The sequence below is a fragment of the Camellia sinensis genome, chromosome 14 (assembly GCF_055761805.1).
Source record: "Camellia sinensis isolate YWXY chromosome 14, ASM5576180v1, whole genome shotgun sequence".
In the NCBI taxonomy this organism is placed as follows: domain Eukaryota; kingdom Viridiplantae; phylum Streptophyta; class Magnoliopsida; order Ericales; family Theaceae; genus Camellia; species Camellia sinensis.
Genome location: NC_138974.1, coordinates 65,380,036 through 65,404,079, shown reverse-complemented (window position 1 = coordinate 65,404,079; position 24,044 = coordinate 65,380,036). Strand labels below are relative to the sequence as shown.

Below are 24,044 nucleotides of genomic sequence, written 5' to 3'. Positions count from 1 at the left end.
AAAAAAGTGGGAAGTGTAGTATTATTCATTTCATTTACTGTAAATTATTCTGTGACTCATTTAGGGGTTATTTGGGATGAACTATATAAGTGCATTTTTTGACTTTTTGGATAAAAAAGTATAGGAAAAAAAGATGGTGGTTTGAAATAATTTTTTAACTTTTTACGAAAAAAATGTGTATTAAAATATTATACAAAATAGCAAAATTACAAAATTACCCTCCCTGACACAATCAACAATATTGCGTTGACTTTCTATCTCTTTTCATTTTTTTATTTTATTTATCTATTTATTTATTTTTTATGGGACTATGTGGCTTCAAGTGTGCCACATATTTTTTTAAAATTTTTTTTTATGGGAAGTTATGACTGCATAGTTTTGTGGCAGCACTGGTTTTATTTTTGTTTTTGTTTTTTTTTTTTCATTTGACAGATTTCCTGCCAAAATAAAGGTAAATAATATGAACTTTTTTTTACTTTTTTTAGTGACTTTTTGACTTTTTAACTTTTTGACTTTTATAGGTGATGGAAACTAGCCCTTAATATAGTAGTATTGCTCCTTTGCCTCTCAAAGTCTTCTTTTTCTCGTGCAAGTAGTAGATAAAGTCTGAGACTATTAAAATCCAAAGACAATCACAAAATACCAACTACTTACTGAATGTAAGATAATGAAATGGTCATTTTGACAATCACAGAGACAAAATAAATTCTACCAAGTCATTCAAGGAATTGTAGGAAGAACCACCTTCATTAACACTGACATTAATCTTTTTCTTCAAATCAATAGCTCTCTACCTCATCTCCTCCCCTTCTTCCCTTCTCATAAGCCTTCTCACCACTCTCTTTATCTTCCCTCTCTCCAATCCATCCCCTTACTAATTCTAGAGCCACCTTCCACACACTACTAACATACCTTACATTCAATTTCTGGTCTCCAAAACACAGCGAACATATCATCGGAACCCCCTCCGAAACACTTTCCAAGACCGAGTTCCACCCACAGTAGCTCCAAAATTTGCCAACTCTGCTATGAGCCAGTACTTCCTTCTGAGGAGCTCTCTTCACAATGCACCCTCTTCCACCAACCACATTATCAAAACCCTGTGGCAATAGCTAAATCCAATCAGATTCAGACCCATGAACTGAACCAGGTCGAATCACCCACAAGAATGGCTACCCACTATTAGCTAGCCCCTAAGCCATTTCGGCTAGCTGTGTCTCATTCATAGAAGCTAAGCTTCCTAAGCTTATGTATAGAACAGAGTTTGGGGCTTGCTTGTCAAGCCACCAAATGCAGTCAATATTTTCCTCAAGTAAGGAAGTGCTCGAGAGTGAGGAGATTTTGAACAGAGGGCCGGTCGGGAAGAATGGGATTTGATGGTGGTGTTGAAGTTCGGACAATGCTGGGTTTTCGAGGGAGTCCAAGGTGTTCCAGATGATAGCAGAGGATGTTTTTTTGCAGAGGATGGACAGTTCTACACTGTTGGATTTGGAGATGGGTAAGTCTTTGGACCTCAGGGGATGGAGTCCTGGGACTAGGTCCTGCAATTTAGAATCTGGCTATATGGGGTTTATGGTTAAAATTTTTGTCACTTTCGTAATCTTAATTTTTTGCAATATATAAATATCATGTTTGTTTGACTGTTTGGGGAGGCGGATTGAACTAATAGTGTGGGACTCACCTAAAGAGTGTTTGGTTGGGGACATGAATAAAGGGGATTAACTATCCCTTTGGACTAGTAATCCCCTCATTGGTAGGACTATCAATCCCGTGGGGGTTTGGGATTAGAAATTGAGTGAGGTGATTAGTGAATTTTTGAATAATTTTTAAGCAAAATTTGTATTTTTTAGAACAAAAAAAAAATAATAATTATAATATTAAAAAAATAATAAAAATTAAAAAAATATAAATTTTATATATTAATACTATTTATAATATTACTAATTCGATGGTATACAAACAAACTCTTTATACTACATTTTCACCTAATACCACCACACTAATAATCTACTCACTCAATCTCACTGTACTCTTAGTCCTTTCCATCCTATAGTGCCAAACAAACGTGGCCAAAGGGTATATGACTACCATATAGGGTATAGAATTCCCCTTATCAAAAACTATTTTCATCCAGTGGGTTCAGTGCTTACCAAATTCCACTTGTTCAATGTTCTTAGCTTTTCTTCGCCAAGAGCGAAGCTAGGCAAACAACCTAAACACTTCCACGCAAAGAGGTTTTCTTTGGTAGCCCATGCCACCACACATTCACTATTAGAAAAGTAATTTTACCTTTGGAGGAATTCCCAGTGAATTTTTTTCAAATTTTTATCAGTATCTTCCAGTTTCACCAGAAAGCTTGAGGCAGGCAAGGTACGTGAACTAAAGAGTTTGAACAACATTCATTCAATCAGATCATGGGGTAGATATCCAGCATCCTTCATCTGATCTGCTAGTCTGTCAAGTAAATCACATATTTCTTCTATCTCCCAATGAAACTTGTCTTCGGCGACGAATTGATGTCTTGAATTCCTTCTCTCAACCCAACTATATGCTACTTCTTTCATCAAACCCTCTCTCCCCATTTGTGCCCTCACTTGTCGAGCATTATCCCATTAGCTAGCAACATCATAGATGGTGGATAACATGATATGTCTTGTAGCATTTTGAGGTTCCAACTCAAACAAAGCTGCACTTGCCCTACAAGCAAGTTCCAAATTGCCATGGATCCGACAAACGCCCAAAAGTGCACCTCACATCCCAACACAATTTGGCCTAGTTTGGAAAGACAAAATAAGTGCACTTTTTGACTTTTTTTGTATTATGTGTAGAAAAAATAGAGAGGAGATGTTGATTGATGTGACCCAAAAAAGATAAAAAGATGAAATAAGTGCACTTTTTTCTTTGTAGCCAAACTTGGCCGTAATTCATTGTAATTAGGAGTTCTGTCAATCAACACAATTGCTTTCTTGAGCCTGTTTTTCCTTCCGAGTAAATCAATCACGATTGTATTAGTGATCTGATCTTGGTGTTACATCGCAATCCTTTACCACTGAGTCCAAAATTTGGAGTCCTTCGTGTAACAGACTTGCGTGACTACAAACAGACAACTCCCCAAGAAATGTGGCATGATTGGGTTTTATGCCTGCTTCTGTCATCCTTTTAAATACATTAAGCGATTCATCCCCATTCCCATTTTGAGCAAATCCAGTTATTAGTGAGTTCCAAGAAACAATCTCTCTTTCAGGCATCCCCTCGAATAATGTCCTAGTAGATTTCATGTCTCCACACTTGCAGTACATGTCAATCAAAGCATTGAACAAAAACACATTAAACTCCTCACCATTAATAATCCTAATAATGTGTCCATGAGGTTGTTTCCCCCTATCAAGAAGTGCAAGATTGGCGCAAGCACTTAGAACACTAACATAAGTGAAAGCATTGGGTAGGAAGATGCCCTCTTCTTGCATATGCACAAAAAGATCCAGAGCTTCATCACCGCACCCATTTTGTGCAAACCCCGAAATTAAAGCACTCCAAGAAACTGTGTTTTTGGTAGGCATTTGATTAAAAACCTGATATGCATCTTCCAATCTAGATGCCCGGGCATAAGCAATAACCATGGAAGTCCACGACATAACATCCCTTTCTCCCATCTGATTAAAAATTAAAAATGCGTTAGGGGAATCGTGACATTTCCCGTAAGCATCAATCAAAGCATTATAAATTGCAATATTAAACTTCATTCCAATCGCAACAGCCGCTCCATGAACTTGGCGCAACAATTCTAGTGCACCAAAGCAAACACAACTACCCACTATGCTACCGAACGTAAATTCATCCATAAACACAAAATTATACTGTTTTTGCATTCTTCTAAAGACACTCATTGATTCCCTGTAAAACCCATGATTGCGAAGACTGGAAATCAGGCAATATAGCTAACAAGGTTTGGTTCAGGAATTTTATCAAACAGGTTGTGAGCGCTGACAAAACGACCCATTTGAGATTGGGCTGAGATCATGGCGTTCCATGAGTGAGTGTACTTGATTGGAAGATCATCTAAGGCTTTCTGGGCACAGGCTATGGAGTTGCATTTGGAGTACATGTGTATGAGATGGTTGGTGAGGAAAATGTTGAAGGAGAGCGCGGTTTTGATCAGGTGTGAGTGCAGGAGTCTCCCTAGCTTGAGGTTTTGCACCAAGGATCCTCTAGAGTGAAATTTCTCTAAAGTTTCCTAAAGTGCTACAGTGTATGGTTAGATTTATTGGCAAGTCACATCAGAAAAATTGATGTGACTTGTTAGTAAATCTCAACCATACACTGTAGCACTTTAGGAAACTTTAGGGAAAAATCACTCTAGAGGATCCTTGCTCGAGGTTTTGGGTTCTGATGGAGTCGGAAATGAAAGACGCATAGTGATGGGTGGGATCAACGCTTGAGATGGTTTCACTGCAAGGCATGATCGACGGTTGAGGTATGTGTTTCGTTTTTATGGACTATGGACTGTGGGACAATGGCATGAGGTGTTTGGTTAGGATTGTGGAGTAGAAAATATCTTTTTTCTGATGTTTGTTTTATTACCAGTTATCATTGATTTTGTTCTTATCCAATTCGTGGCTGTGTTTTAAGATCAGTGTTATAGTCACTAGTAGTAAATTCCAGAATTATATGAGATTGTTGGAAGAATTAAATTAAGTAAGATTATTAGAATTTTCACCTTCTTTTTAATAGTATATATAATCTGAATTTATATTTTTATCTTATCTTATTTTTAATAAAAAGTATAATTTTAAAACTTCTTTAACCAAAATAAAAAAAAAAATATATATATATATTTATAACTTTTTCAATCTAATTCAACATCCCATTCATGAAATCCTCTCTTAAATTTACTTAAAATCTTAATTTTAGCCTCCGTTTGGATAGTGAGTTGACTTTTTAATTTTTTTTAGCTATTTTAACCTAGGCTAAAAAGTTTAGTTTGGGAAGGACTTTTTGACTTTTTGACTTTTTAATTTTTTGATTTTTTTGATTTTTTTTTGGTAAGAGAATAGTGTAATGATTATAAATTAGATGTGATGTTTTGTTTGTTGTGGCTAAAATAACTTATTTTATCTTTTATGACTAAAATAGCCAAAAAAACTCTTGCCAAACAGAGCCTAATAATTTTGATTTCAACCAATATTCCATGTATCAATTAAATTATAACTCCTTTAAAGAAGAAATTTATAATACCTAACTTGCTTATTAAAAAATAAATTATAATTACTTTTTTTTTTCACCAAAGCAAAATTATAAATATATTTTTTTCCTTTCTTATCACACAATTCAAAAGCTTAGTCTAATTCCAATTTTTTTTAAAAACTAAATTTAAAATTATATATTTTATCAAATAATTAGTCTGATTCCAAAATCATGTCCGAATAAATAAATAAATAAATATAAAAAAAAAAAAAACCAGAGCCGAGTAGTGTTATGCAACATGAATAATAGCATCATTTTTGAATGAAAATTATCATTCCAGACAACTCAAGTTATTCAACAAGAACACTCAAAATTATCACTGATTCGTTGGTAAACATAGCAACTACATTACGAAGCAAGGTTTAGACACTCTGAACCACAAAACACTACACAGACTGATACACACACAAACCCATATTAAGAACAATGCAACATTCACAATACAGTCTATAGATAGGCTCTAAATTCTAGCCGGAGATATCAATAGACTTGATTTCAGGCTTCTTGACTTCCTCCTTCGGAATCGTAACAGTCAGAACTCCGTTCTCCATGGAAGCTTTCACTTGATCCATCTTCGCGTTTTCCGGCAGCCTAAACCTCCTCATGAACTTCCCGCTGCTTCGCTCAACCCTGTGCCAAGTATCGCTCTTCTCCTCCTTCTCCACCTTTCTCTGTCCGCTAATCTGCAGAACTCTGTCGTCCTCGATCTCCACCTTCACTTCCTCCTTCTTCAGCCCCGGTAGATCGGCCTTGATCAAGTGAGCTTCCAGTGTTTCCTTCCAATCCACGTGGGCGTTGGCGATTGCGGAATTTTCCTGCGAAAATTCCGAGAATGGAAAGTTTCTGAAGGGGTCGAGAGAGAAGGGATCGAAGATGCTGCTGCCTTGTCGGTTGCCGAAGAAGCTTGGGATCATCGACATCTTACTTGCTGCGAGGTTTGATATGCGATCGGAATTCAAGGAAAGAATTAAGGGATGTGATCTGTGGGAGCCTTAAGAACTCTGTTTGGATATCGAGAAATTTTTACACGGAAATGTTCTGTGACGAGAGGGAACGTGTTTGGTATTTATAGCAAGTAGGGGATTGTCCCAGTACTTTCGCGACTAACCGACGGCGACGCTAGGTAACGAACTTTTTTTTTGTTTTTTTTTTTTGAGTAAATGCTGACGAACTTTCTGATACGTGCGAGAAATCTCTAGACTAATATCCCAAAGTGCAATGTTAGGTGGCCTTTTGGAAGTAGGCTCAAATTGCTTGAATTTCACTTTGTCGTTCGTCTAAGGAGGTTGACAGTCGCAGTCGATAATGGTGACAACTGCAATAGACAAGTTTTCATCTAGTTATTCGGCCGAATGTTTGGCCGGTCATTCGGGCGGGTGACTGGACCGGGCGAATGACCGGCCAACACCCATTCAGGCCATTTGAGCCGCTCTTTTTTGGGCCACCAAACATTTTGCTATCCAAAATCCCTACTGAAATATCCACAAAGAAGCTAGCATGGCCCAATACATGTAGGCTATATTTGTTTGGGCGGACTGAATTAGGTTGGATTAGCAATTCCTTGATTAATAGTTTTAAGATTACGAATCTATTTGGATTATATATCCTATCTTATGTTTTGATTGAGTTAAAATTATAAAGAGGGACTAATAGTCTAGACTTTGGCTTTATTTTCCAATTTATATCCCACCCCTCTCTGTGTGAGATTGAATAGTTCATTATAGGGGTGAGCAGCGGATATACCGATCCGCCAAAACCGATCGAACCGAACCGATCCGCCGCATTTTGGACGGATGCGTGATGATGAGCGGACGGTTGCGGATTGATTTTCTCCAATCCGCCAATTTGGCGGACGGATGGCGGATTTGAGATTTTTTGGCCGCAACCGAACCGCCAAACCGCCAAATCGCGAGCACCTGTAGTAATTTATAAGACTTTGTATTTTCAATTTGTTTAAATATTATGTTTGTGTTTTCAATTGAAAAGGAGTTTAAATATTCTGTTGAAAAAAAGTTTTCAATTTGAATATATTTTTGAATTGAAAAAAATAAACATATTATTCATCTATATTTTTTAGTTTTTAAATCTAACTCTAAAAATAATAAATAGAAAATATGATATATGCTGGTTGGTTTTTATTTTCAAAAACATATGTAGATGTAACAATATAGAGACATTCAATCTTTACTACTGCTCTGTTTATGGTTTTGGTGGTTTGAATTGTTATTATATTTTAAAAATCACAGATTGTAATACTTTATAGGGATGAATCATGCTGTGATTGTAATATGTGGATGAAGCATGCAGTGATCGTGATATTCTAAAGTTTCAAACTTTCTTTCTTTGGATAAGGCATACAGTGATTGTAATACTTTTTTAAGTCATTGACTGTAATACTTTTTTTTTTTCTTTTTTTTTTAAGGAAGTGCACAAGTTGAATTATGTTAAAAATTTATAAAATTTTAAACCGCCAAACCGATTCACATCCATCCGCCAAACCGCCAATCCGCTCAATCCACATCCGCCGGATTGGCGGACGGATGCGGATTGATTTTCTTCAATCCGCCAATCTGGCGGATGGATGGCGGATTGGAGGTTTCGTGGCCGCAACCGACCCGCGCCCACCCCTAGTTCATCATATATGAGATACCGTATCCAGATAGATTGTTAATCCGTAATTCAATTGTTTAACCAAATATTAGATTAATAATTTTATTAGACTATTAATCAAATCTCAATCTCATGTCTATCTAAACAAACATGACCGTAGTGGGCCTACCCATCCTCATTACTCCAAAGTTATGTCCATATCCATATACAAAAACACAAACAAACCTGAGGTGAAATGTAAATATCTTTAGAAAAATTATAAATGAGTCTATTTTTCAAATCAAATAATATATAAAAGAGATGATTGATTGATAATTAGAGATAATATAAAAAAATAATTAATTGAAATCAATTACACTAATATAACTAAATTATTAATCATATTAACGAAAAATTGATTTACTCATTGATGCAATAAATTAGTAGTATTTAAAAATGAGAAATCATTTCATCACCACTAATTGCACCTCTAATAAGGTGACGAATAATACTATTCAATCAACTTTGTTCAGACTCTTCTTTCTCTTTTCAAAATTGTTTACTACTTTACTAAGGGTGCAGTTGGGAGTGATGAAATGATGATATGTAGCAAAACTCTTTAAAAACAAATAAAAATTCATGAAAAGTGTATTAATGATTTATTTTGAATATAAACCTCGTCATAATTGAATTTAATGCCAACTATCTATTACATTTCAATAACAATACATTTATCATTTTTTTATACCACCTTCAATGTACCATTTTATGTGTTAACTCATCATTGGTATAATGGGTCTTATCACTCATGTTAATGTTAAATGATGTGTTAAAATATGAGGTTGTATATTGAATGTGTAGGACAATCTTCACTGTATTTAAATAGATTAAATTCTGTTGTGTACAAAACAACAACAAGAATAAAAGAAATAGATAAAAGGAGAGAATTTGTTTGATTACAAAAATCAAACTCGAAATAATAATAAATAAATAAAACCACAGATTTTATTTTGTTACAAAAACAAAAACAAAATCTGATTAAATAAACAAATAAAAAACAGAATAAAATTAAACAACTTACTTTGTTAATTTATTTGAATAACTTTTCTGATCAAGTCCAGTGTTTAACACTGTGTCCTTAAGACAGATTCGTCATCTCCACGGTGCTTTCAGAATTTGGACGTCTATCTCCCAGGATGAAATGATCTTACCACAAACAATAGCAGCACTACAAATTGTTTGCCTTACGAACACACTAAGTGTTTACACTCTTTCTTTCGGAAATAAAATGCAGCAAGATGAAGAATATAATTAGCAGAAGTGAAATACGAAATTTCTGAATCGAAAACATCAAATGAGGGTGGTCCTATTTATAGATGTGAAGGTGGCTCTTGGTTTTGAATTGAACAGGTATGTGGCTCTTGGTTTTGAATTGAACAGGTATGATACCTGTTGGTTTTGAATTCAAACAGATAGCAAAACGGGAAGGGCTCTGTTTGGATGAGCAATAAATCCAAATCCATTTAATTCTGTTTGAAAACGGGAAGGGCTCTGTTTGGATGAGCAATAAATCCAAATCCGTTTAATTCTGTTTGAAAACGGGAAGGGCCCTGTTTGGATGAACAAAAAATCCAAATCAATTTAATTTGAATTCTGGATTTTATTTTAATAAAAAATAAAATTAAATTCAAATGTTTTTGGCCCAAAAAGATTAGAAGCACACCACGCACAGGCCCAGCCCAGCCCAGCCGGACGGACGGCGGCGGCGGCGCGCGCGCGTGTGGTGATTTTTGGGTCCAATGGGTCTAGCCCATTTTACCCATAACCTCTCCCTCTAAAACACTTGGGTACCCCTTGGGGCACACCCCAAGTATCTCACCCTAAGCCTTATAAACCCTTTCAAAACTTTCCACCAAATCAATGTGGGACAAGCCAATTTACAACCTTAAGGAATTTCCACCAAAACTCCATTTCCATGGAGCACACTTTGGCTTCAATTTCCCATTCACTCGGTAATGGTTTTGAGCAACCAAATATACCACGTGAATCACAACGCGGCATAGAACGCGTTACCACTTTGACCCGAGTAAATCGACACTCGGGGCCCACCTAAAAAATAGACCGAACTTAGGAAAAAATTCTGGTTTTATCCAGAATTTTATAACCATTTCCAACAATCCCCCACATGAATGGAATTTGATGACAACGGAAATGCAACAATATGCAGACTTAACGAAAGAGTATAAGTCGAAAATATCTTGCAACAGGATAGGTAGTTTTCGGCCTTGAACCTTCCCTAGTGATAACCTATCGGACTTATTGGCTAACCAATGGACGCGATGCCTTGAATTGTTCAGTCGTTTGTGTAAGACAAGACAATAGATTTCACACAAAATATCTTCTAACACATCGTGGTTCTCACTGTTGTATTCATTTTGGCCTTGAACGCACCTGGTTTTCATAAGTGTTTCTAGAGAATTTAGCCTCTTCATTCTCATAGAACCGGCCCCAGTTCAACACTCATATAGGTGATTCTTATTGTGAGTATCTCCTTATACTCATCTTGATTTTATGTCTTAATCAAGATATAAGTAATCATTAAAAGCAAAGCTTGTTCTTATACCCCTGCAGACAACATATGTTGCAGATATCACTCTCACCATAGGAATGGGTAGGAATTTTAATCCCTTGGTGATTTCTGGCGAGCCATACATAACTTAGTTGTCCCTTTGAACTTAGTTCTTGGGATCTCCAGTTATATAAGTAGGGTTACCATTATGACGACTCTTATGTAATAGGCTTTAATCCCATCCCCTTCGATGAACTATACACTAGCTCTTTTGTCAAACCTTTTGTTAACGGATCCGCAATATTCTCTTTAGATTTTATATAATCTATTGAGATTATTCCATTTGACAACAATTGCCTTACAGTATTATGTCGACGACGAATATGTCGTGACTTACCGTTATACATGTGATTCTGTGCCTTGCCTATTGCAGATTGACTATCACAATGAATGCAAATAGCTGGCACAGGTTTTGGCCACATTGGAATGTCTTCTAAGAAGTGATGAAGTCATTCTGCCTCTTCACCTGCTTTGTCTAAAGCAATGAACTCGGATTCCATTGTGGATCGTGCGATGCATGTTTGTTTGGTGGATTTCCAAGAAACAGCAGCGCTTCCTAAAGTAAAGACATATCCACTAGTGGATTTTGAATCTTTAGTATCCCATATCCAATTGGCATCACAATAACCTTCGAGTACTGCTGGATATCGAGTAAAGTTCAAATCATGATCACGAGTAAATCTTAGATATCTAAGAACTCGAATGATCACTTTTCAATGGTCTTCTCCAGGGTTACTAGTGTACCTACTCAATTTACTGATAGCATAAGCTATATCAGGACGAGTACAATTCATTAGGTACATTAGGCTTCCAATGATTTGGGAGTATTTTAACTGAGACACTGCATCACCTTTATTTTTTGATAAATAAAGACTGATGTCTACAGGTGTTCTAGCTAAATTCAAATCATCCTTGATAAATTTATCAAGAATTTTCTTAATATAATGAGATTGAGATAATGCACATCCGTCAGATGTTTTAGTAATTTTCATTCCTAATATAACATTTGCGACCCCCATATCTTTCATATCAAATCTTTTGTTAAGCATCTGTTTAGTTGATTTGATCATGTTTTGACTGCTTCCAATGATAAGCATGTCATCCACATAAAGACAAACTATGACATATCCTTGGTCAGTGTTTTTAACATAAACGCATTTGTCATATTCGTTTATCTTAAACCCATTAGTAAGCATTGCATGATCAAATTTTTCATGTCATTGCTTAGGTGCTTGTTTTAATCCATAAAGGGATTTTACAAGTCGACAAACTTTCTTTTCTTGCCCTGATACTACAGACCCTTCGGGTTGTTCCATATAGATCTCTTCATTTAGATCACCGTTTAAGAAAGCTATCTTAACATCCATTTGATGTATTTCTAAATTAAACAACGCTGCTATAGCAATAAGCATGCGGATGGATGTTATTCTCGTCACAGGGGAATATGTGTCAAAATAATCCAGACCTTCATTTTGTCTGTAACCTTTAACTACAAGTCTTGCTTTATACTTGTCAATTGAACCATCTGCTTTCATTTTTCTCTTGAATATCCATTTATATCCAAGAGGTTTAGAACCTGGTGGAAGATCCACCAATTCCCAAGTATGATTCTGCATAATGGATTCAATTTCATTATTAACAGCCTCTTTCCACAAAGGTGCTTCAGGACCTGTCATTGCTGCCTTAAAGCTTTGAGGTTCATTTTCTAACAAGTATGTAAGAAAATCTGGACAAAAGGATTTTGATGTTCTCGCTCTTTTACTTCGTCTTGGTTCATCATTAGTTAAATCCTGTTGGTCGAGACTATTATTAGTCTCTTTTGTTTGATTGTCATTAGTTTCTTAACTTTGTGTACAATTATAAGTTCTTTTCTGTGAACTTAATTCCTGTCCTTTCTTGTAAGGAAAGACATGTTCAAAAAACACAGCATTCCTTGACTCTATAATAGTGTTCACATTTATATCAGGTATATCTGATTTATAAGTCAGAAACCGATATGCACTACTATTCTGAGCATAACCAATAAACACACAATCTACTATTTTTGGTCCAATCTTAGTCTTTTTAGGAACAGGTACTTCAACTTTTGCCAAACACCCCCACACTTTTAAGTATTTGTAGGAAGGCGATCGACCTTTCCACAATTCATAAGGAGTGCTGTTGGTTTTCTTGTGGGGTATTCTATTAAGAACAAAATTAGCAGACAATATTGCTTCCCTCCACAAGTTCTGTGGTAAGTCTGAACTTAGTAACATGGCATTCATCATTTCTTTTAGAGTTCTATTCTTCCTTTCAGCAATTCCATTTTGCTGTGGAGAATAAGGGGTTGTAGTTTGGTGAATAATGCCATGTTGTGCACAAAATTCATTTAATGGTGCATCATATTCACCACCCCTATCACTTCTATTATAAATCAATGAATTTTTAAAACAAATTCAAGAAAAAACCAAAATAATTATGACTACTCAAGTCAGAATTAATGTTTTGACAAAATCATATCCTCATAAAAATTTTTGCCTAAGAATCAAACAATTCAAAAACCCATTTGATTGTATACATTCTTGCAACTCAATAACAAATAAATGTCACTGTTATAAAAATATTTGTGACAGAAGAAAATTAAATTATCTCAACTAATGCAAGAGATACACCCCCATATTAATAAAATGGTTCATGGTTTAATAAATTCTACTACGCAAGTAAAATAATTATTAACGACATCTCATGTCACATAATTCAAAATAAACCAATAATCAGCATAAAAGATTTCTTAAATTACTTCCCAATTAAATGGAACGATATAATTACATACATCTTCATGTTTAAATTTCTCTGGTGTTTAAACACCCATTCAAAATTGATTAGAAATATTCAAATTAACCTGCTTATGTCCTAAGTCGACATAACAATTTATCATTCCAAATCACTTGAAATTATTGTTAAGAAATAACTTGAGTTGATATCATACATGCATATCAAACGCATCAACTAAAAATAATGAATCAACAAAATAAATTAATCATGCACGATCCCATCACTTGCATCATGAAATAAAAGGATTCTCAACTCATAAATAAAATCCAACGCATTTAAACTTTAAACTTCAAAATGACAAAAATACCTTCATTTAATAAGTTTGATTTGTACATAAATAAACAAATTAAATATGCATTAAAATGTTCTTGTGAATATATATATATATATATATATTTTCCGGCTCAAGTGCAGAAACAATTCAAGACTATGAATCCACATTGTAATAAAAATAAAATTAGTTTGTAAAACTAATATTTTACTTTAGAAACAAATTCTTCCATGTATACTCACGATGAACTATGATAAAGTCAAAATAATTAACATCTTTTCACAAAGGGTTCAAAAAATAAGTGGTCTACCAAAAGAAACCATAAGTCACTTATAAAATTAACAGATTGTGACCGAGTCACAAAGTTACATGATACTTTAACAAAATTAATTTTCTAGTTACTAAAATCAGAAAATAAATTACAATACAAAATAATTTTATTTTCCTTGTTACTAAAACTATTAAAATAAAATACCGAAATAATATCTGATTACAAAAAATCAGAAAACCAAACCACAAATTAATTTTCTAGTTACTTAAATCAGAAAATAAATTATAACACAAAATCATTTTATTTTTCTTGTTACTAAAACTAGAAAATACTGTAATTTTATTTTCCTTGTTATTGAAACTAGAAAATAAAATACCATAAAACTATCTGATTACAAAAATCAGAACAAATTAAAATATAAATTAATTTTCTAGTTACTAAAACCAGAAAATAATTATAACAACAAAATAATTTTATTTTCCTTGTTACTAAAACTAGAAAAATAAAATATCACAAGAATTTTCTGTAATACCAAATAATATTCTGAATTGTTAATGACACCAGTATCGTACTACTAGTTGTTGTCAAAGAAAAGAGACAGTATATTACTACTATCTGTCAAATAGCATAAATCACTATTTGTTTTTCCAACCAGAATATTAATTTCAAAACACAGAAAATTAAATACAATGAAGATACCCAAAAAGGAATCTGTCTTAAGATTGTAGGACAATCTTCACTGTACTTAAATAGATTAAATTCTGTTGTGTACAAAACAACAACAAGAATAAAAGAAATAGATAAAAGGAGAGAATTTGTTTGATTACAAAAATCAAACTCGAAATAATAATAAATAAATAAAACCACAGATTTTATTTTGTTACAAAAACAAAAACAAAATCTGATTAAATAAACAAATAAAAAACAGAATAAAATTAAACAACTTACTTGGTTAATTTATTTGAATAACTTTTCTGATCAAGTCCAGTGTTTAACACTGTGTCCTTAAGACAGATTCGTCCTCTCTACGGTGCTTTCAGAATTTGGACGTCTATCTCCCAGGATGAAATGATCTTACCACAAACAATAGCAGCACTACAAATTGTTTGCCTTACGAACACACTAAGTGTTTACACTCTTTCTTTCAGAAATAAAATGCAGCAAGATGAAGAATATAATTAGCAGAAGTGAAATACGAAATTTCTGAATCGAAAACATCAAATGAGGGTGGTCCTATTTATAGATGTGAAGGTGGCTCTTGGTTTTGAATTGAACAGGTATGTGGCTCTTGGTTTTGAATTGAACAGGTATGATACCTGTTGGTTTTGAATTCAAACAGATAGCAAAACGGGAAGGGCTCTGTTTGGATGAGCAATAAATCCAAATCCGTTTAATTCTGTTTGAAAACGGGAAGGGCTCTGTTTGGATGAGCAATAAATCCAAATCCGTTTAATTCTATTTGAAAACGGGAAGGGCCCTGTTTGGATGAACAAAAAATTCAAACCAATTTAATTTGAATTCTGGATTTTATTTTAATAAAAAATAAAATTAAATTCAAATGTTTTTGGCCCAAAAAGATTAGAAGTCCAACCGACCGGACGGACGGCGGCGCGCGCGTGGTGATTTTTGGGTCCAATGGGTCTAGCCCATTTTGCCCATAACCTCTCCCTCTAAAACACTTGGGTACCTCTTGGGGCACACCCCAAGTATCTCACCCTAAGCCTTATAAACCCTTTCAAAACTTCCCACCAAATCAATGTGGGACAAGCCAATTTACAACCTTAAGGAATTTCCACCAAAACTCCATTTCCATGGAGCACACTTTGGCTTCAATTTCCCATTCACTCGGTAATGGTTTTGAGCAACCAAATATACCACGTGAATCACAACGCGGCATAGAACGCGTTACCACTTTGACCCGAGTAAATCGACACTCGGGGCCCACCTAAAAAATAGACCGAACTTAGGAAAAAATTCTGGTTTTATCCAGAATTTTATAACCATTTCCAACAGAATGTGGTATAAAAAAATGATAAGTGTAGCATTATTCATTTCATTTCCTATAAATTATTCCGTCACTCATTTAATATTAGTAGCATTGCTCTTTTTCCTCTCCAAATCTTTTTTTTCTCGTGCAAGTAGTAGATAAAGTCTGAAACTAATAAAATCCAAACTTTTCATGAAGCAACCAACTTCTTATTGAATGTAAGATGATGAAATGGTCATTTTGGCAATCACAAAGACACAATAAATTCTACCAAGTCATTCAAGGAATTATAGGAAGAACCACCTTCATTAACACATACCTCAACCTTTTTCTTCAAATCAGTAGCTCTTTGCCTCATCTTCTCCTATTCTTTCCCTCCCATAAACCTTCTCACTACTCTCTCTATCTCCAATCCATCCCTCACTAGTTCTAGACTTCCACAGACTACTAACATACCTCACATTCACTTTCTGGTCTCCGAAACACAGTAAACTTATCATCAGAACTCCATTCGAAACACTTTCTAGGACCGAGTTGCACCTGCAGTAGCTTCAAAATCCACCTACTCCGCTGTGAGCCAACACTTCCTTCTGAGGAGCACACTTTACAATGCACCCTCTTCCACCAACCACATTATCAAAACACTATGGCAATAGCTCAATCCAATCAGATTCAGACCTATGAATTGAACCAGGTCGAATCACCCGCAAGAATGGTTGCCCACTATTAGCCAGCCCCCAAGCCATCTCGGCTAGCTTTGTCTCGTTCACGGAAACTAAGTTTCCCAAGCTTATGTATAGAACAGAGTTTAGGGCTTGCTCATCAAGCCAGGAAATGCAGTTGATATTTTCCTCAAGTAAGGAAGTGTTTGAGGGTGAGGAGATTTTGAACAAAGAGCCGGTTGAGAAGAATAGGATTTGATGGTAGTGTTGGAGTTCGGACAATGCTAGGTTCTCGAGGGAGTCCAAGATGTTCTAGATGATGGCAGAGGATGTTGTTTTGTTGTAGACAATGGATAAAAGTTGGAGCAGGGCTTCTACACTGTCTGATTTGGAGATGGGTAGGTCTTTGAACCTCAAGGGATGGAGTCCCGGGACTAGGTCCTGCAATTTAGAATCTGGATATATGGAGTTTATGGTTAGTGAATTTTTGTCACTTTCATAATCTTAATTCTTTGCAATAATATAAGGATAATGTTTGTTTGGCTATTTGGGGGAAAAGGGGGATTGGACTAATAGTGTAGGACTTACATAAAGAGTGTTTGGTTGGGGAAATGAGTAAGGGGATTAACTATCCCCTTAGATTAGTAATCCCCTCATTAGTAGGACTATCAATCCCATAAGGGGGTTGGGATTAGAAATTGAGTGGGGTAATTTGTGAATTTTTGAATAATTTTTAAGCAAAATTTATATTTTTTAGAAAAAGAAATAATTATAATATTAAAAAAATACGAAATATTAAAAAAATGTAAATTTTATATATTAATACTATTTATAGTAAGTATTACTAATTTGATGGTGTACAAACAAACAATCTTTATCATACATTTCCAACCTAATACCACTACACTAATAATCTACTCATTCAATCCCACTGTACTCTTAATTTCTTCCATTCTATAGTGCCAAACAAACGTGGCCAAAGGGTATATGACTACCATATAGGGTGGAGAATTCCCCTTATCAAAAACTATTTTCATCCAGTGGGTTTAGTGCTTACCAAACTCCACTTGTTTAATGTTCTTAGCTTTTCTTTGCGAAAAGTAAAGCTAGGAAAACAACCTACACACTTCTAGGCAAAGAGGTTTTCTTTGGTAGCCCATGCCACCACACATTCACTAAGTAATTTTACCTTTGGAGGAATTCCCAGTAAATTTTCCTCAATTTTTTATCAGTATCTTCTAATTTCACCAAATAGCTTGAGAAAAGCAAGGTAAGTGAACTAAAGAGTTTGAACAACATTCATTGACCCGTCACTTATTGTGTTTCAAATTCGGGTTGGTATGGTTTTGAATGGTGAATCATATCTTGTTTCCCTTGTCTCCCATCTGTTTTGGTTATTGGATTGTAGTTGTGCGTTTGGAACATGTTGGTTGCTTGTTTTTCCAAACTTGTGTTGCCTAGAATTTTGGTCTTCCGCTAGAGCGGGCCTTCTTGCGCTTGAGCGGGGTATGCAAACCCTTAGTACTTTGATTTTTTGCAAAATACTGGAAAAGTGTTTTTCACGCTCGAGCGGGTCAACGCTCGAGCAGTCTGCCTGTTGTCTGCCAAAGTTCTGGATGTGTGTATTTGGCGCTCGAGCGGAACAACATTTTGTGTCTGACTCTCGAGCGTTAACTTCTCCGCTCGAGCGGACTGCACATATATCAGATCGCAAAAATCACTTTTTACATCATTTTTTCACATTTTTTCACCCTAAACCCTAAAGTTAAGAGCCTCTCTCTCTAAAACTCACATTCTCTGTACTTTTCCACCAAGATCTAGTGATCTATCCACCATCCTTCCTTTGATAAAAAGATTGAGCTCCTCATGATCTTCATTTTTATTCGATTGGAATTTGGTTTCGGCATTGTTGGAGTTTCATCTTTGCTTTGCTTGGTCTTCTAGGATAAGGTAGAGATTCTTTACACTTTGTTATGATTTTTAACTTAGTTATTTGTGATTGTGTAATAATGGTGGGACTTGGGAGTATTTTGAGCAAAACCTAGGGTTTGGGTGAAATGTGAAAGAGGGGTTTTTGGTGGAAATGAAATAAATGAACATGGGTTTGAAAATGAGGTCATGTTATGTCAAAGGGGTGATTTTGGGTATTTGGATTGGTATTTTGAAAAAAAAAGGGGGTTTTTGTCCTAAATTGATTATCATATCTATTTTGTACAAATAATTGAAATTGGTGTTGCAAACATGGAATTGAGTGAGTATTGAAATAGATGATGGAATTGAGTATATAATGCTTCACACCCTTGGAAATTTTGGATAAGTTACCTATCTTGTGATTGTATATCTGTATTGGGCTATATATGGAGGATAGCTTTGCTTGTTGTAGGAATTGCATGTGGATTAGGTGAATTGAAACTAGTCCATGGTTGACTATCTTTGAATATGATTATGTTGTGAATACATTGTATATGTATGGTTATTTGGGAGGGGAAAGGGGATGTACTTCATATGTGTGACTACGTGTTTAAATACATTGCATATGTATGATTATTTGGGAGGAGAAAGGGGATGAACTCCATTATAATTAAGTTGGCCGGAGTGTCTTGGGTGAAAGTTCCAAAATTATACATGGGTGTTGATCCCGCAGACGAAATATCCGTGAAATGGAAAATTGAAACTATACATGAGTGCCGATCCCACGGACGAAATATCTGTAAAATGGCAAATTAAAACTATACATGGGTGTCGATCCCGCGGACGAAATATCCATAAAATGGCAATTGGAAATGTTTATATGTTGATTGTGAAATTGTTGAACCTTTGAGTTGAAATCTCATTTAGGTTATTGAAAAATAATGGAATTGGCTTATCCATTGAAATGAATATAAGGATGATGAAATGGAACAAGGTCTTGGTATTTTTATGACTATATAAAATGTGAATGCTTAACACTTGTCATTGTATATGCACACTGCACTTATATTTTCATTAAACCTCATATACTGTGTTAGATTGTTCATAGTGGATTGTGGCTCACCTTATGTGGAAAAAACTTTTTTCAGGTAATGATGGCATGCCTCCACTAAGATAGTAGTTTGGAGGAACTTTTGGGAGCAAGAGCTTCTTTTTTTTGATTGTGCATTTTTGTATAGCTAAGGGCTTCTTTTGTAAGAGCTAGTCTCACTTTGTTGTAACCAAGCCAAGGCTTGGAAATGTGTAAATCCAATGGGGCATTTATTTATGTTAAACCCCTCTGTATCATTAACTTCATGTAATGAAAGGACTATTTACTCTGATTTATGCTGTCATTCATATATGATCTTGGGTTATATTAATTGTGTACTTTTGGGGGCGTTACAGCCAGGTTCTCGAGAGAGTCCAAGGTGTTCTAGATGATGGCAAAGAAAGTTGTTTTGTTGCAGACAATGGATAGAAGTTGGAGCAGGGATTCTACACTGTCGGTTTTGGAGATGGGTAGGTCTTTGAACCTTAAGGGATGGAGTCCCGGGACTAGGTCTTGCAATTTAGAATCTGGATATATGGAGTTTATGGTTAATGAATTTTTGTCACTTTCATAATCTTAATTTTTTGCAATAATATAAGGATAATGTTTGTTTGGCTCTTTGGGGAAAGGGGGATTGGACTAATAGTGTAGGACTCACGTAAAGAGTGTTTGGTTGGGAATATGAGTAAGAGGATTAACTATCCCCTTAGATTAGTAATCCCCTCATTGGTAGGACTATCAATCCCATAGGGGGTTGGGATTAGAAATTGAGTGGAGTGATTAGTGCATTTTTGAATAATTTTTAAGCAAAATTTATATTTTTTATTAAAAAAATACTAAATATTAAAAAAATGTAAATTTTATATATTAATACTATTTATAGTAAGTATTACTAATTCGATGGTGTACAAATAGACAATCTTTATCATACATTTCCAACCTAATACCACTACACTAATAATCTACTCATTCAATCCCACTGTACTCTTAATTTCTTCCATCCTATAGTGCCAAACAAACGTGGCCAAAGGGTATATGACTACCATATAGGGTATAGAATTCCCCTTATCAAAAACTATTTTTATCTAGTGGGTTCAGTATTTACCAAATTCCACTTGTTCAATGTTCTTAGCTTTTCTTTGCAAAAAGTGAAGCCAGGCAAACAACCTACACACTTCCACACAAAGAGGTTTTCTTTGGTAGCCCATGCCACCACACATTCATTAAGTAATTTTACCTTGGAGGAATTCCCAGTAAATTTTCCTCAATTTTTTATCAGTATCTTCTAGTTTCACCAAAAAGCTTGATGCAGGCAAGGTAAGTGAACTAAAAAGTTTGAACAATATTCATTCAATCAGATCATGGGGTAGATATCTAGCATCCTTCATCTGATCTGCTAGTCTGTCAAGTAAATCACATATTTCTTCCATCTCCCAATGAAACTTGTCTTTGGCGACAAATTGATGTCTTGAATTCCTCACCTCAACCCAACTATATGCTCCTTCTTTCATCAAACCCTCTCTATCCATTTGTGCCCTCACTTGTCGAGCATCTTCCCATTTGCTAGCAGCAGCATAGACGTTGGATAACATGACATGTCTTGCAGCATTTTGAGGTTCCAACTCAAACAAAGCAGCACTTGCCCTATACGCAAGTTCCAAATTGCCATGAATCCGACAAGTGCCCAAAAGTGCACCCCACATCCCAACACGATTTAATTCATTGTAATTAGGAGCTCTATCAATCAACTCAATTGCTTCCTTGAGCCTGTTTTTCCTCCCGAGTAAATCAATCAAGATTGTATAGTGATCTGATCTTGGTATTACATCGTAATCCTTTACCATTGAGTCCAAAATTTGGAGTCCTTCGTGTAACAGACCTGCGTGACTACAAGCAGAAAACACCCCAAGAAACGTGGCATGATTGGGTTTTATGCTTGCTTCGGTCATCCTTTTAAATGCAGCAAGCGATTCATCCCCATTTCCATCTTGAGCATATCCATTTATTAGCGAGTTCCAAGAAACAATATCTCTTTTAGGCATCCCCTCGAATAATGTCCTAGCAGATTTCATGTCTCCGCACTTGCAATACATGTCAATCAAAGCATTGAACAAAAACACATTAAACTCCTCACCATTGATACTCCTAATAATGTGTCCATGAAGTTGTTTCCCTCTATCAAGAAGTGCAAGATCGGCACAAGCACTTAGAACACTAACATAAGTGAAAGCATTAGGTAGGAAGATGCCCTCTTCTTGCATATGCACAAAAAGATCCAGAGCTTCATCACCGCGCCCATTTTGTGCAAACCCTGAAATTAAAGCACTCCAAGAAACTGTGTTTTTGGTAGGCATTTGATTAAAAACCTGATATGCATCTTCCAATCTAGATGCCCGGGCATAAGCAATAACCATGGAAGTCCACGACAGAACATCCCTTTCTCCCATCTGATTAAAAATTAAAAATGCGTTAGGAGAATCGTGACATTTCCCGTAAGCATCAATCAAAGCATTATAAATTGCAGTATTAAACTTCATTCCAATTGCCACAGCCGCTCCATGAACTCGGCGCAACAATTCTAGTGCACCCAAGCAAGCACAACTACCCACTACGCTAACGAACGTAAATTCATCCATAAACACAAAGTTGTACTATTTTTGCATTCTCCTGAAGACACTCATTGATTCCCTGTAAAACCCATGATTGCGAAGACTAGAAATCAGGCAATTATAGCTAACAAGGTTTGGTTCAGAAATTTTATCAAACAGGTTGTGAGCAATGACAAAACGACCCCTTTGAGAGTAGACTGAGATCATGGTGTTCCATGAGTGAGTGTTCTTGATTGGAAGATCATCAAAGGCTTTCTGGGCACAAGCTATGGAGTTGCATTTGGAGTACATGTGTATGAGGTGGTTGGTGAGGAAATTGTTGAGGGAGAGGGCGGTTTTGATCAGGTGTGAGTGCAGGAGTCTCCCTAGCTTGAGGTTTTGGGTTTTGATGGAGTAGGAAATGAGAGACGCGTAGTGATGGGTGGGATCAACGCTTGAGATGGTTTCAGAGCAAGGCATGATGGACGGTTTGATGTTGAGCGTTGGGTTTCGTTGGACAGTCGTGAAAATTAATTATTCAGAGGCGGCAACTCCTTGCGAGACGGCTATACTGGCAATATTAATGAACACCGAGAAGTGAGCTGAGACGGCGATTCACTTGAACTGAAATTAGTTGATAAATGGGACCATGAAGGGACAATAAGTTGTTTCTTGCGCTTCCAATGAATTTCAAGTTTCGAGGCCCATTCTTCATGTCTTTGGTCGTTCCAGTATCCAGGTTCCTCATTTTTAATGGAAAGTGTTATATATCACTGCCTGCCTTACCCAATAATGTTACAATAAACTATATTATATTATATCACATATAGTAAGCACAATATGATAAAAAATTATCATTTCATTTCATGTTTTGTGTTTAAGGGGTGATTTAATATGATTTAAATAAGTATACTTTTTAATTTTTTATAAAAAAAATATGTAGAAAAGTAAAAAAAATTGGTTGAAAAGTATAGAAGAAATGTTAATAGATATTGATTGATATGACCCAAATGAATATATGTATACAAAAAAAAAAATACATTTTTTTAGTATGTGCCAAATACCTAATAAATTCTTGTTTGAAAGATAACTATTAAAATATAATAAAAATGAATAATATCGTTTACTCTAATGGTGTTATAAAATCTAGAAGATAATCGAAAGGACATTGAAATTGAATGGAAAGTGGTGAACCAGATTCTTCTTCCTCAATAAGAGAGGCCAAAAAATAAGGTTTAATTTTTATTTTATTTTATTTTTTTTAAGAAAAAAAAAATTTGGGTGGGACATTGAGTTGTTTGTTAATTATTCCATAGGAAGAGACTGGAATGGTCATTAAAATTGGCCAAGCCACTATGGATAGTGACAACAAAAAAAAAGTTTTCAATTTAGGGAACATAGTGTGTTCTTTACAATGGAGGGATTTAGTAAGAGAATAAAAGAAATTGTGAGAATAAGAAATCTCTTTACTTGTTGATCAAAATAAAAGAAAAGAAATCTCTTTACTTGTTTCAATGGTTAAATAAGTGAAACATGATAAGAAATGATGAGAGATGATGAGAAAAGAATTCTTACCAAATCTATGTTTTATTTCTCACCAGAAGTTGTAAAATTTGGTGAGAAAATTAAGTTTAATGAAGGTTTTTAAAAATATTAAAATCATCTATATGAAAAAAATATAACTTATTAATATGGAATATTATTTTGGTAAGATGGAATATGTGTGAGTAATTTTCTGACCACACTGCCCACCTGGTAATTAGTTGGAGAGCACCGGCAGAATAGATGGCTTCAACAAACCTGTAATAAAAAAGAAAAGGCTCCGGCGGTGGCTCTTCCACCCGGGGGCACTCCGACGATCAAGTCAGTATATCTCTCAAAGATAATCAAGTGCTAAACTCATAAGCTTAAGTATAAAACTGTGTACCTTAGACCCACGGGGGTGCCTCTCTTTTATAGTTTACTCAATCCAAGTCCTACTAGAAGCC

General features: G+C 35.3%; 1 protein-coding gene and 4 pseudogenes across 3 annotated transcripts; all 5 read right to left on the bottom strand.

The window, feature by feature from the left end:
* Positions 1-499: 499 nt before the first annotated feature.
* LOC145807045 (UDP-glucose iridoid glucosyltransferase-like) lies at positions 500-2,046 on the bottom strand (annotated as a pseudogene).
* Positions 2,047-2,794: 748 nt separating this feature from the next.
* LOC114274398 (pentatricopeptide repeat-containing protein At2g13600 pseudogene) lies at positions 2,795-4,189 on the bottom strand (annotated as a pseudogene). Its single transcript, XR_014350862.1, has one exon. The product of XR_014350862.1 is annotated as a pentatricopeptide repeat-containing protein At2g13600 pseudogene (transcript).
* Positions 4,190-5,498: 1,309 nt separating this feature from the next.
* Positions 5,499-6,932, bottom strand: LOC114274399 (18.2 kDa class I heat shock protein). The gene has a single exon (XM_028216303.2). It carries the CDS (start codon positions 6,162-6,164, stop codon positions 5,712-5,714), a length of 453 nt encoding a protein of 150 aa, XP_028072104.2. The 5' UTR covers positions 6,165-6,932; the 3' UTR covers positions 5,499-5,711.
* An 8,904-nt stretch (positions 6,933-15,836) lies between these two features.
* LOC145807044 (UDP-glucose iridoid glucosyltransferase pseudogene) lies at positions 15,837-18,303 on the bottom strand (annotated as a pseudogene).
* A 2,023-nt stretch (positions 18,304-20,326) lies between these two features.
* On the bottom strand, positions 20,327-22,826 carry LOC114274397 (pentatricopeptide repeat-containing protein At2g13600 pseudogene; annotated as a pseudogene). The gene has a single exon (XR_014350861.1). The product of XR_014350861.1 is annotated as a pentatricopeptide repeat-containing protein At2g13600 pseudogene (transcript).
* Positions 22,827-24,044: the final 1,218 nt, after the last annotated feature.

Coding starts and splice junctions, on each gene's coding strand:
- LOC114274399 (XM_028216303.2), bottom strand. CDS start 6,164: ATGTCGATGATCCCAAGCTTCTTCGGCAACCGACAAGGCAGCAGCATC.